The 12,080-nt window shown below is 51.3% G+C and overlaps 1 protein-coding gene across 4 annotated transcripts in view; it reads left to right on the top strand.

Annotated features, from left to right (window-relative positions):
• The window catches only part of MAPT (microtubule associated protein tau), a 117,494-nt gene extending 105,420 nt beyond the window's left edge, over positions 1–12,074 (top strand). For all 4 annotated transcript variants that reach the window (XM_025196887.1, XM_025196886.1, XM_025196888.1 and 1 more), the window contains 3 exons: positions 3,412–3,493; positions 3,957–4,069; positions 7,691–12,074. In XM_025196887.1, coding sequence (XP_025052672.1) covers positions 3,412–3,493; positions 3,957–4,069; positions 7,691–7,906 — 411 coding nt within the window. In that variant the 3' untranslated portion in view covers positions 7,907–12,074. The remainder of the gene's footprint in view (positions 1–3,411; positions 3,494–3,956; positions 4,070–7,690) is intronic.
• The last annotated feature ends 6 nt before the right edge of the window (positions 12,075–12,080 follow it).

The following is a 12,080-nucleotide window of genomic DNA, read 5'->3' as shown; positions in this document are numbered from 1 at the left end:
CCTGCTGATATTGCATCAGACATGAAGGGCCAGTCCCCAACCAGATTTTGATTACACACTGAAGCAGGTATAATCCATGGATTGCATGGTCCCTTCATGGAATATCCCTCCAGCATGCTTTAGGCAGGTGCTTACAGGAGTTGGTCACAAAGCATTGCTGGACTCACAGATTTGGATGTAGAAGTTTATTGCTCTCTACAGGTCCAGGCAATGTTTCTGCTTCCCTTTTTAATCCGAAGTAGCCAAATTCATCTCTCAGTTACACCACCAGAAATCAGAAGCATTTCTTCTAAAATCAGGGAGCTTACATCAGTGTCTCTGAAAGCAGGATTTAGCCCTCAGAGAGAAGATGACAGACCCAAGTGCAAGCGTATCACAGAAATGGTCACCAGCATGTCCCAAGAGAGGTGGGCCCACCCTGCCCTGTGTGACCAGCATCTGGGAGCTGTCCTGCACTCAGCAGTAGGCCCTCAGTCTTTTCAAACAAATGTACTTCCCTTTTTGTTTTACATTTCCCTTAGGCATTCTGCAGGGTCAGTCACTTAAGCCTTTGAAACACAACTGGGCTTGCCACTGGATGGTTAAATAGGTTGCCATTTGTCTGTTTTTAGTGGCCAAAAGCGCTGGCCCATCAGAGGTCAAAACACTCCCTGAAATTAGTCTCCTGCCTGCTTTGGAAAGGGGGATGGGGGCTGCACATTCTCAGTCCTGGGGCCCAGTGTGATCTTTGGCTGGCTTTTACATGCTGCCACCATGTTTTTTGTCAGAGGCCAGCACTTGTCCCATGCACCCTGTTTCCTGGCTTCCAATTAAGTCTAATGCAGGCAAGTGAATTCCTGCTCCTCACCCATGAGAACACAGCTAGTGAGTGGAAAATGAGCTGTTGCTACAGCAACATACTTTTTCCTTTAAGCTGACAGGGCAGGCAGTGCAGAATGACCCTCTAACATTGCTTCCCCAGCAAGAGGCATCAAGGGAAGGAGTCCTGCCCCTGAAAGCTGGGTTCAGGCCATTGGTGATGTGTAGGGGGTGCATGTGCACCCCCTGAGATTGGCTGCGCGCCCCATGGAAGCACCCGCCATGAAACTGGAAGTGCTGGTGGTTCTGCGCTCAATGATCAGCCGCAGGGGGATCCCCTGCTCCCCAGTCAGCGATCGGCTGCAGGGGGACAACCCCCCCCCGCCCTTGTCAGCGATCTAGTGCCTCCCCAGACTTGGGATGCACCAGTCACCCATGGCTCTGGCACATCTCTCCATGTGTCCGTTGTCCTCCCCTCTACCACTTAAGATCTGTAGAAGGTGCCAAGAGAAAGGCAGAGAAGTGCTGTTTGCACATTGCTTTGAAGGTGGCCAGCACGGAGGATGCCAAGTCTGGCTCTGAAATCATTCCCTATAGCTCACAAATGTCTGAGTCAGGCTTTTATCATGTGGCTTTTGGTTCCAGCTGAAAGCAGTGGTGTGTTCCTGGGAGGCATAGGGGAGCTCTGGGTACGACAGTGTCTCCTGTGCCTTGAGTCTCCTGTTCCTTGCCTTGTTGGACAGAGTTCAGCTGTAAATCTGTATGTGGGTTAAAAGAACAATTTTTCCTGTCTGCGTGCTCATTCCCAGTGCTCTCCCCTGTGAAGCCAAATCCCAGGATGTTCTTCTCCTCCATTTTCTCTCTCCCTTGCATGTGAGATGTGCCCTTTGGTATTTGCATGCAAGAACTGCGTACTCAGATGTGTCTTGCTCTGACTCTGTGTTGTTAGCTGCCAGGAGTTGTGACACGCTAGCTTTAATTAACCAGAGCTCAGGTATTCAGTGGGTGAGGATGTCAGTCTTCCGGCATCTAAAAATATAAGTTGTGGGTTAAATGTTTCACCATAAGGCTGATGCCTGCCAAGGGGCCACGTGTGCACTGCTTTCAGACCTGGCTCAGAATGAATCTTGAGCACTTTTTTTGACTGAAAAGAGACTTTCCAGGTGGGAATTGGAAATGGCAGCAAAGCTGAAATGGGGTCCTCTGTGACCATGCAGTGAGCTGTGCTCTTCTGGAGATGGTTGAGTGAAAGACTAGGGGAAGCATGTTCAGTCCACAGCATCCGAAGCCAAGACTCATCCTCCCTGTGTGACAAGCACCTGCTTGGTGCTTGAACTGTCAAGCCAGCACCTGCAGCTTTGGAGCCCCCACGCCTGTTTCCAGGAGGAGTGACTTTATGCAGATAGCAGACCAGCCTCTTACCCTCCCAGAATGGAGGGACTCGGTATTTAGTTTTTAGATGTATTTTGTTTTTGGAGGCACAGTTTTCCTGGTGAGTAAGGACTGGGCTCATAAGATCTGATGGTCCAGTAACTTTCAGGTCCAGAATAACTAGCTGCCAGCCGAGCCTTCCTCGTGCTGGTGTTACGCAGTCGTGTTGCCAACAAGTACCTGGTTTAAAGCAACTCGGAGATGGTGCCTTTCCCTCCTGTATTCTGCTCCTAATGTCACTGGTGTGTGTATGTGTGTGCTCAGATTCCTCACTGTCCCAGATCATCTAAAGTATAACCTGTTACCAGCTTGTTCCATGTTTTCAACTGTGGCATTTAGCTCGCAGTTTAACTGCTAAGCAAGCTTCAGTCTAACTGTCCATTTTGTGTGTATTGCAACAGTCTTGCATAACCAGTTCACATTTCCAAAGGCTGATACCACATGTCCAAAAAACTCCAGACACTCAGTGTCATGTGATGAGAAATCTTGGAACTTGGTGGTTTAAATGAAATGGTTAGATGTTGTATTCAGACACGTAACATTTTTTAAAAAGTTATTTTAAATAATAATGCATGCTACTGTTTTAATGTCCTGCATTAGAGCGATCACTTGAATATATGTTTTCCTGCACTGTATTTACTATTTGTATTATTTTAAAACAAACAAGCCCTTTAATTCCATTTCCGCATTTTCAGAAATGCATATTACAGTCATTTTTAAAAAAATGCTGTGCCCATTGACCATTTCTATTCTTTCAGTTTTTGAGGACATAGAGTTTAAGTTTTACATCAGCAAAGGTATTTATTTATTTATTTTTTACATTTCTCTCTAGTCTTTCTCTTTGGAATGATTTTTATAATGTGAAACTTGATTAATCAGCATTCCACTTTTTTTCTTTTCACTGAAGCGCTTTATTAAACTGCCTCTCCTTTCCCCCTCCCGGGAGAGGTGATCTTATGCATGCTGACATTTTAGACAGGTTACTGCACATGGGTTTTAACGATTTCACAGTTTCTGGTGGCAACTTCTGTAATTGCTGGTGTATTAATAAGCTGGGAGTCTAAACTGCTTTGTCTCAAATACAGATCAGGTTCCGGTGTTTTTTACCCCCTCTCCCCTTTTGTTAAAAAATCATTGGGGGTGCTAAAAATTGCATGTCCTTTTCCTTTTTTGTATGACCAGGTGCAAATTGTTTACAAGCCAGTAGACCTGAGCCATGTAACATCCAAATGTGGTTCCTTGGGCAACATTCATCATAAACCAGGTATTGCTCCTGACTTCTTAGTGCCCAGGGGATATTCCAGGGGCTCTCCCAAAAGAGGTTGTTGCATCATGTCATTTGTTTAGGTTGCAAGTGTTGAGGGGAAGGAGGGGAGGTAAAGTTGGCTGTTCTGTGTGTTTACAGCCCTGAGTGCAGCAGTGCTGACCTTGATGTAACGCCTTTAAGGGCTGCCATCATGAGAAGTTGCAGAAGAGGATTACGTGGCCACTTACCTGGGAGAGCATGGACTTTGCACATGCTACCAGTGATTCAGTGCATGCAGTTGTCAGTTGGATTATGGGCTCCCAGCCTTGTCCCAAGGTTGCAGCCCCAGTGCACAACATGCAGCAGACTTCAGGCAGTCATGCCATGTTACACATGTGAGGCCCACAGAGGCCACGAATGCAGACCCAGACCACTAGCTGTCACCTCCTGGCAGCCATTCATGTTTTGCTTTCTTTTCCAGGTGGTGGCCAGGTAGAGGTGAAGTCTGAGAAACTGGACTTCAAAGAAAAGGTGCATTCAAAAATTGGGTCATTAGACAACATCACCCATGTTCCTGGAGGGGGCAATAAAAAGGTAGGATGCTGCCCAGGACGGAGTGTTCTCCCAGTCCTTGCAAGGCCCTGTGCTCTGTGCCCCCTCAAGTCTGGGGCTAGCCGTTGCTGTAACAGCTCCGCACATCCAGCCCCTGTTGCACCGAGGCCTCCTCTTCTCTGAAAGTGAGGTTCTGCTGGTTGCCTTGCCTTCTCTCCATTCACAGCATCACAAACAAGTGTGTGCAGCTGCTAAAACAGGCCAGTGTCCAAGCTGAGCACTGCTGCTGCTGCCCATTAGAGATCAGGGTTTAAAGGATGTCATCCTTAGAAAGTGGGGCTCCTGCTCAACCCCATGGCCTCAGCCCTCTGCCCAAGTCAGTTGGACTTCAGGTCACAGAAGCACGTTGCTTAAGATGGATGCAGACCTTCTGCCTGAGATGGTCTCCTACACGTGTTAAAAGAATCCAAAAGTGCTACAGCATGTGCAGTAAGGAGCCACCCCTTACACACACACACTCCATGTGGAGCCATGGTTACAAACCCAGCCATGTGCATTTGGGGCTTTCTCTAGAAGGACAGCTTTGCAGGTGAGCCAGCATTTCAGAGACAAGGTCTCTTCCTGCCACCAGGCAAAACAGCTGAGCTGTGGCGCTGCAAGACATCAGACAGCATGGTGTGTGTGTGTGGTAACTTAGTGCTATACTTGCAGAAAGCAAACTCAGCATAGAGAAACGTTTCACTTTGAGTGGTGGGTTTGGCCATTCAGCAGGCGGAGGTGGGCATGATTAATGACTGAATTCTTGTTAAACGGAGTGCTCTACGTCCAAGCTTATCTTTAAGCAGGCCAGCAGTTCTGTGGCCTTTAGTTAGATTGCTCAGGCAGTTGTGCAGAAGAGCTGTGTTGTCTCTGGGCCTAACATTTCCAGAACTGTGCCATAGAACATGTTGGAATGGCAGACATCACGTCCTTTTTTTTATAGCAGTTCCCTTGACTGGCAGAGCATTTGGAGCATTTGGACCATCTCAGTATCTGCTTTACCTGCCATTCAGTGGTCCAGCGGAGCAGGGTGCAGAGTGGCTTCCTCAGTGTCCCATGAAGGGTGCAGCCTGTGTGTACCTACACTACCTTGAGGCTGCAGATCAAATACAGATGTAGTTAGTCTAATTGACTGTCAAGCTGGGCAGACTGCCCATGATAGCAAGCAGCATTTTAAAAGTATCTGGAGACGTGCTTAAATAGTGACTGCAGGTCTTGAAGGAATAAAGGACATTCCTCATTAAATCAGAGTCCTGAAGAAGATGCTTTAATTTGAGATGCCACTGATCCTGTATTATTTAAAAACTAAACGCTATTTGAAGCCATCCTCTTGGGTTATGGTGCTATGACCCCATCAATGCCATGCACCCACTCACCAGCTGAGACTGAAGAAAGCACAGCAGAGAATCCTGCCAGCGTGGGGCAGTGGTGACGGGGGTGCTTGGGACAGTGGCACAGATGGTTGTATTGTTGCACTAAAGTGATCCAAGGGAAGGTTATTGGTGTCCCTGGTGGTTCAGCATTGCTTCAAGGAGAGGTTGGTTCTGCTTCAAGTCCTGTTCTTCAGCACTTGGTTCAGAGCTTTCTAAACATCATGCAAATGTTTTCCAGCATCTTTCTTGGCATCTTCCAGTGAGCTCCCCAGCCCCTCTGACAGAGGAGTTTCTGGCTTCCTCCCCCATCCCTCGCAGCCATGATCATAAGCCTGCCCTGTGCCACTCTGCTGCTCCCTCTGTTGAGCTCCCTTCTCTGCTCTTTCTTCGTCCTTGTGCCATGTCTGGCTTGAAGACCTTGGCTTTTAGAGAGGGGCTTGGAAGCCCCATGCTCAAAAGTTGCATACAGACTCTAAGAGTGTGACTCCCTGCCTTCTACGCGGCTGTCACTTGCATGCCCAGGAGGGAACTTCTGTCATGGGGGTTGGTCCAGTCGTGTCTCCCTGATGCTGGAATTTTTTGCTTTTGGTCACTTAGGTTTGCATGTGCTCTGTCCAGGCCAGATGCACCCTGTAGCAGTCTCCCATGTGTCCCACCACTGTTCTCACCCATGTGCACGGAGCCACTATCTGTCAGCACAAATCCCAGCAAGTAGCATTCCCCCCTTGTCCCCATAGGGGTGCTTGGGCAGCCTTCAGTCTTCCTGCACGTCTCTGAGCAGGTCAGCTCTGTGTGGGCGAGTTTGCAAGGCCACATCAAACTGCCCGTTGTAGCCTACAGGCAGAGCAGCTTGGAGCCTGCTTCTTCATGCATGTGGCCTCAGAGGCTGCTGGTTTTTCTGGGAGCAGGTGGTTATTCAAACCATGGCATCCTCTGGCCACATATCCACACAGACCAAGTGCTCCTGTCAGGGTAGTACCGTCTTCCCCGGGCTCTCTACAAGGTTGCCAGGTATGCAAAAATCTCTCCCAGTGAAAGAGATTGCAGATTTCTACTCGCTTGCCACTGCACATCCTGTCCGTCTTTCATCTCAGACCTGCTTTGTGCTTTACAGAATGGCCTTGTGGCCAAACCCCATCATCACAGCCGGCATTGGCTGAACACCGCCCTGCCAGCAGCCAGCACCGAGCCAGCACACCATGTGGCTGGCCCTCTATCAGCAAGGATGCTGGCTGGCAGGTGCGTTCCAGAGTGGTACAGCCCTGTTGTGAACCAGAGCTAGCATTGCTCTGAATGCAGCTGGTGTGGCTGTCGCCCTTCTGCACTTGGGACCTGCTTCGGATCTTGCCTTCTGGTATCTCCTTTCTCATGCCCGAAGGGAAAGCCATTCTTCCTCCTCCTCACTGCAAAGGCTCTCTGCACTCTCCTTCTCTCTCTGTCTCTCTCTCTCTGTCTCTCTCTCCCCCTGCTGTGGGCCCACTGGGTTTTCCCATTGGGGCATTTTGTTCCTCTCCCCTCCCTCCCACCTCCATTTGGGTTTGGGTTGAGGTCAATCCAGTCAGATCCTGTTGCTGATGTGATGCATTTTGCGCCCTGCTGATTTCTTCACCTGTAGAGAAAGGAGGGGAAGGAAGACGAGAGCGGAGCCCGCAGTGGTGTGATGCACAGTCCAGACTGTGCCGTGCTTCAGTCCCTGGCCCCTGAGCCCTCCATGCCTGAGGAGAGCCAGGTCCCAGAGGAGGAGGAGGAGAAAAATCCCAGTAAGTAGCTCCCTGTCAACTTCCACCTTGGAGCTCATGCTTCACAGGAGCAAAGGGTGTCCGGTTCATGGACGCCCCAGGCTCCCTGAAGGAGCGGTCTCCTGAGCCTTGGTATCTGCACTCTCAGCTGGATCATGCAGTCGTAAATGTTTGCTCTATGTGGACAGGGAAGGTGTTCAGACTGCTGAGCAAAGGCAGGTCCCTCTTGCACCTGCCCCCATACGATGCTACCCTCTGGGCCATCAGTCTGTGAACAGATTGATTCTCAGAGCCTCTCTGCCTGCAACAGTGCTGGAAAAGGGGTAGGAAGCACTGGGTTTCCCTTGGTTCTAATCTCCTCCCTTGCTCCTAGCTATACCCCCTTGGGAGGGCCTGGGTTGACTGAATTAACCAGCTTCACTGTTTAAAAAGTCCCCCCCTCCCTCTAAGTCCAACCCATGGGCAATAGGCCAAGTCTCCCTCCGCTCACTGTGCACATCTTCCCGTTGCAGATCGAGACTCACAAGCTGACCTTCCGTGAGAATGCCAAAGCCAAGACTGACCACGGAGCTGAAATTGTCTACAAGTCCCCCACCATCTCTGGAGATGCCTCCCCCCGTCGCCTTAGCAATGTTTCCTCCTCTGGCAGCATCAATATGGTGGACTCCCCCCAGCTTTCGACATTAGCCGATGAAGTGTCTGCTTCCCTGGCCAAGCAGGGCTTGTGATTGCGTTGCTGTGGGTGGAGAGAAAAGAAAAATCTGGCCTTCTTCCTCTGTTCCTTTTACAGCTGCTTCCCCCACCCCCTAACTGGTTAAGGATTTAACCTGCTTTTATTATTCATTTTGCTCCAGCTCCAGGACTTCAAAACCAGTCACTGCGTTGGGTTCAGTCCCCTCCTTTCCCAGCTGAGGTTAGCCACCTTCAGAAACAAACCCCTTGCAAAACATGGGTTTGATTCCTGGGTGGGTTAGGGCTTCTCCTGTCTAACTGCAAAGAACAAGCCTGGTGCCTGTTCCCCCCAGCCATACCATGAGGCCTGCCCCATCCCACCACCCAAAGCATCCCCCCTGTGCTGCACCAGACCACTCCTCTCCTTTGGTTTCCTGCAGCAGCAGTTCTCTGGGGCCTGCTGCCCCCAGCTGTGGACACTGGGTGCTGCAGACATGCTGGGAACTGAACCCCATGCAGGAGAGGAAAGGAAGGTGTTTGCCTTCTGGGGGGGATGTCTTGGGGCTGTGGGGGTCAGGGGGAGGGATGCTGGTAGCAATTTAGATCTAATCCAGTTTCTTCTTCTTGTTTCTTGTGCCACAGTCACCCTGGCCAAGAAGCTGATGGATGATGGGGGAGGGGCCCCAGGCCTGTGCTCTGGCTCCTTCACCTCTCATCCAAAGGCACCAGGCTTCTTCCTGAGACCCAACAGAACTGACTTTCAAGTCCTGTGAGCAGCAGCAGCTCCCCTGTGCCCCGGTACCCCCGGGACACTCTTGAAGGCCGTAGTGGCCCCAGCAGCCCCCCCGTTCCTCTTAGAGCCGGTTCTGTTCTCTCTGCAAGGATCTCATGTTTTCTGTTTTTACTAACATCTGGTTTTAGGGCTACTACTTTTAACTCTTTGTATTAATGACAACCGCTGATGGCTTCTTCTTTCTCCCCACTCATTCTTCTTACGAAAGGATCTCGGCTCCTGTCCTTGGCAGAGACCTCTTTCTCTAGTCAGCTGTGTGACTTTGGGCTGCATGTCTGGTTCACCAACCCTTTCCATTGCTCATGCCCCTGTGACTGTGTCCTGCACGCAGCGTGCATCTGGCATGCAGGGAACCCAGGAGTCTGGGCACTTTGTAACATAGCCGCATGCTCTGAATGTTGTGTGGGGGACCTGCTTTAAGAAAGCAGAGTTGCTGGGGCTGTGTATCCATGAAACCCTTGGGGACAGGGCAGTTACTGGGCAGGATAAATTTACCCCCGCACTCCCCTGCCCCCTCCCTCCTCCCCCATCCCCACAGGTTTCCTGTTCTCACCATAGCTAGATGAGTGCCTGGCAGGCTGGACACCTTGGCTCTTGTGAGCTTTTTGGGGTTCTTTGGAGGCTGCCTGCATGGTTTCTGGGGAGTTGCTCTGTCTAGGTGCTGCCGCAAAGAGAAAGTTTTCTGTCGGTACCAGGGCATGAACTTTGTATGCGGCCTTTGGGCCTGTGGGATGCTATAACTACAAGTAACAGCTGGAGGTTGAGCGTGGTCCTTGCAGAGAGCAAATCTTGAATGTATCAGAGTGGGAGGACGAATGTAGGACCTTGCTCAGCAAGCAGAGAAAAAAGGAAACTTTTCGAGTGAGACAGCTGGGAGCTGCAGGGTGTCTCATGAGTGTACCAGTAACGAAGCTAAAGGTGTGCGTTCTCTTTCTATGAACAGTAGAGGAGGATGGGAGCCAAGGAGCTGGGAGCAGATTGTGTCCCCTTCACTTGCTAATTCTCCTGGCAACTGGACAGAGACCTTTCTTCTTTCAGCAGACAGGGTTTCTATTGATGGAAACTGCGGACTCCTCAAACCCACGTGCTACCCCAGGCATCCCCCTTCATTTCCCCCTCCTGCTCCACCAGCCATTTCCATGCTGGAAGTGATGATGACACTAGGGTTTCTGGGCTCCCTTAGGCAAGAGATGTTCTCTGAGCGGGCGTCCTCCTAGTTTTGTCGGAGTGAGGCATTTCTGCAGGGGCTGTGGAGTCTGTGAATATAGGTTTTTTTCCCTTTGGCACCCCCTCGTGTTGTATAGTTGGATTTGTCTGTATATGCTTGGAAATTGCCAGGGTGACAATTTGGTTTTATATACATATAATATATATAAAAAAAAAGCATGTGTTATAAAACACTCTAAGTAGGTTTGGACCTGCCACATGTGGCCGCCTGCGTACAGCTGAGCTGGAACGTGGGCAGAGGCACGCTTCCACGGAGTCCAGATCAGACGGGCTGAGGTCTTGAAAAAGTTGGCAGTAAACGCCAGGTGGCCGAGTGGCTGTTGGCACTGCCCCTGCACAGGGGTGGGGGTCCAGGTGCTGCCTGGCCCACTGACCTGCTCTGTGCATGTTCTGGGGCTTTCATCCCAGCCCTGGCCCTGGAGGCAGGTTGTTCTGTGGTTCTTTTCCCTGCAACCGTCTCCCACAGGCAAGGGCTGTAGGGGATGTCGTGTGAGTGTCTCCTTGTGGTGGTGGGAGCTGTGTGTGCTCAGTGAGGATCTGATTGGATTAATATTGGTCCCCCTTCCCATTCCCTCCCCCCACCTGCTAGGTCTTGGTTTCACAAGAGGGGTTGGTTGGAGCAGAAGTTCCCTGCATGGTGGGTCTTGGATTTCACAACAGGAGCATTATCCCCTGCTCTCAGCACTATGGGCAGGGGAGGTAGAGGGAAGGAACATTGCCTTGCCCGTTCCCCACACCTGGTCCCCTTGTGCAAGGCAGTCCAGCAGCTTCTGCACTGTTGGCTGTTGTGCAGTGTCCCCAGCCTATGGGTGACTTCTGTCAGCACTCAAACCATTAGAAAAGTACCGCCTGTACCAGGCACAGGCCCTGGCTGGAACAGCCGCAGCGATGCAGGCTGGCTGGGCCAGGTGCAGCCTCCTCTGGGGTCTGTGCTGGCTCACAAGGCCCTACCCCTGCAAGTGGGGGCTCCAGAGCATCCTCTGATTTTGGCCATTTAACCCCTTTACCCCTTGTCTGATAACTGCTGCTGGAGTGCAGTGGGCTGGTAAACGATGTGGCTGAGAAGTTGGGGGCAGGTATCTATTGCGCATCTCCTCCCAAAGGCAGTGGCACTTGACTCCTAGCACACATGGTCAGGGGGAAGGGGCTGGATGCTGTAAACTTTGGGCATGGTGGGGTCAGCTCAGTGCTGCTATGGGCCTCTGGTGCTGGGGAAGGGAACCGGCTCCAGGCAGCTTGGACTCAAGAACCTCAGCTCAGCCCCTGCCCCAGCACAGCCCAGTACCAGGGCATTGAACCCCAGTAGCATAACCAGGGAGGGCCAGGAGGTGACTGGGGCAGCCCTAGGCACTTCCTGAGGGGGTGGGGGGAAGCACAGAAATAGCTGCCCCTGGAGTAGTAGCTGAACAGGTGCCTGTGATGGGCACCCAGCAACCAGCCCTGCCCTGCTGCTGGGCTCTGCCTGTCAAACCCAGGGTCCCCAGGTTCTTCTCAGCTTGTTTGCAGCCCTGAGAGCAAACAAAGATTTAAAACAAGAGCAAGTTATTGCCTCTGCCTTTGTTCCTATGGCAACAGTCAGAACAAGAAGGCTACTAGCCTTGGTAGAGGCAGTGTCTGAAGGTACCAATTCTTGTTCACACCAGGGAGCTGGAGGTCTACTGCCCCTCCTCGCCTGCTCGGTACATGGCATGTTTGACTAAACCACGTGGGGTGAGATGGTGCAGGACCAGGCCGCTTGGTCTGGGGTGACATGGGCAGGGCTTGAAGGAGGCTGAGACCCTTTTGCATGTCAGTACTGTAAGGAAGGCAGCTCTGTGCTAGCCTTGGCCACCCCGCTGGGAAACACAGGACACCAACACCTATAGACTCCATCCTGGCTGCAGAGCCAATTCCATTAACAGGATGCAGAGACCACTTCTTAACCCACATTCCGGTCCTGCATGGAATGCTCGCCTGCATGGAACAGCTGCGGCCTGATCTCCAGGTCAAGCAGAGCAGGCTCAAGGGTAACAGTTCATTGAAACATGCCCTACCCTACAATCATCTGTTCAGGGTGCACACAGCAGGGCAGTGGTCCAGGTCCTGAAGCACATTCTTATTCCCACCTGTAGGACAGCTGCTGCTTGCCCCTCCTGGCACGTTAAGATGTACCCACCCCCATGCATGTGGGGAGAACATAGCTTCAAGGTGGTAGTTTGTGCACTACGGCC

This window comes from Alligator sinensis, unplaced genomic scaffold, assembly GCF_000455745.1.
Source record: "Alligator sinensis unplaced genomic scaffold, ASM45574v1 scaffold444_1, whole genome shotgun sequence".
In the NCBI taxonomy this organism is placed as follows: Eukaryota; Metazoa; Chordata; order Crocodylia; family Alligatoridae; genus Alligator; species Alligator sinensis.
Note: the sequence above shows the minus strand (reverse complement) of the source record. Positions and strands in the feature narration are given on the sequence as shown.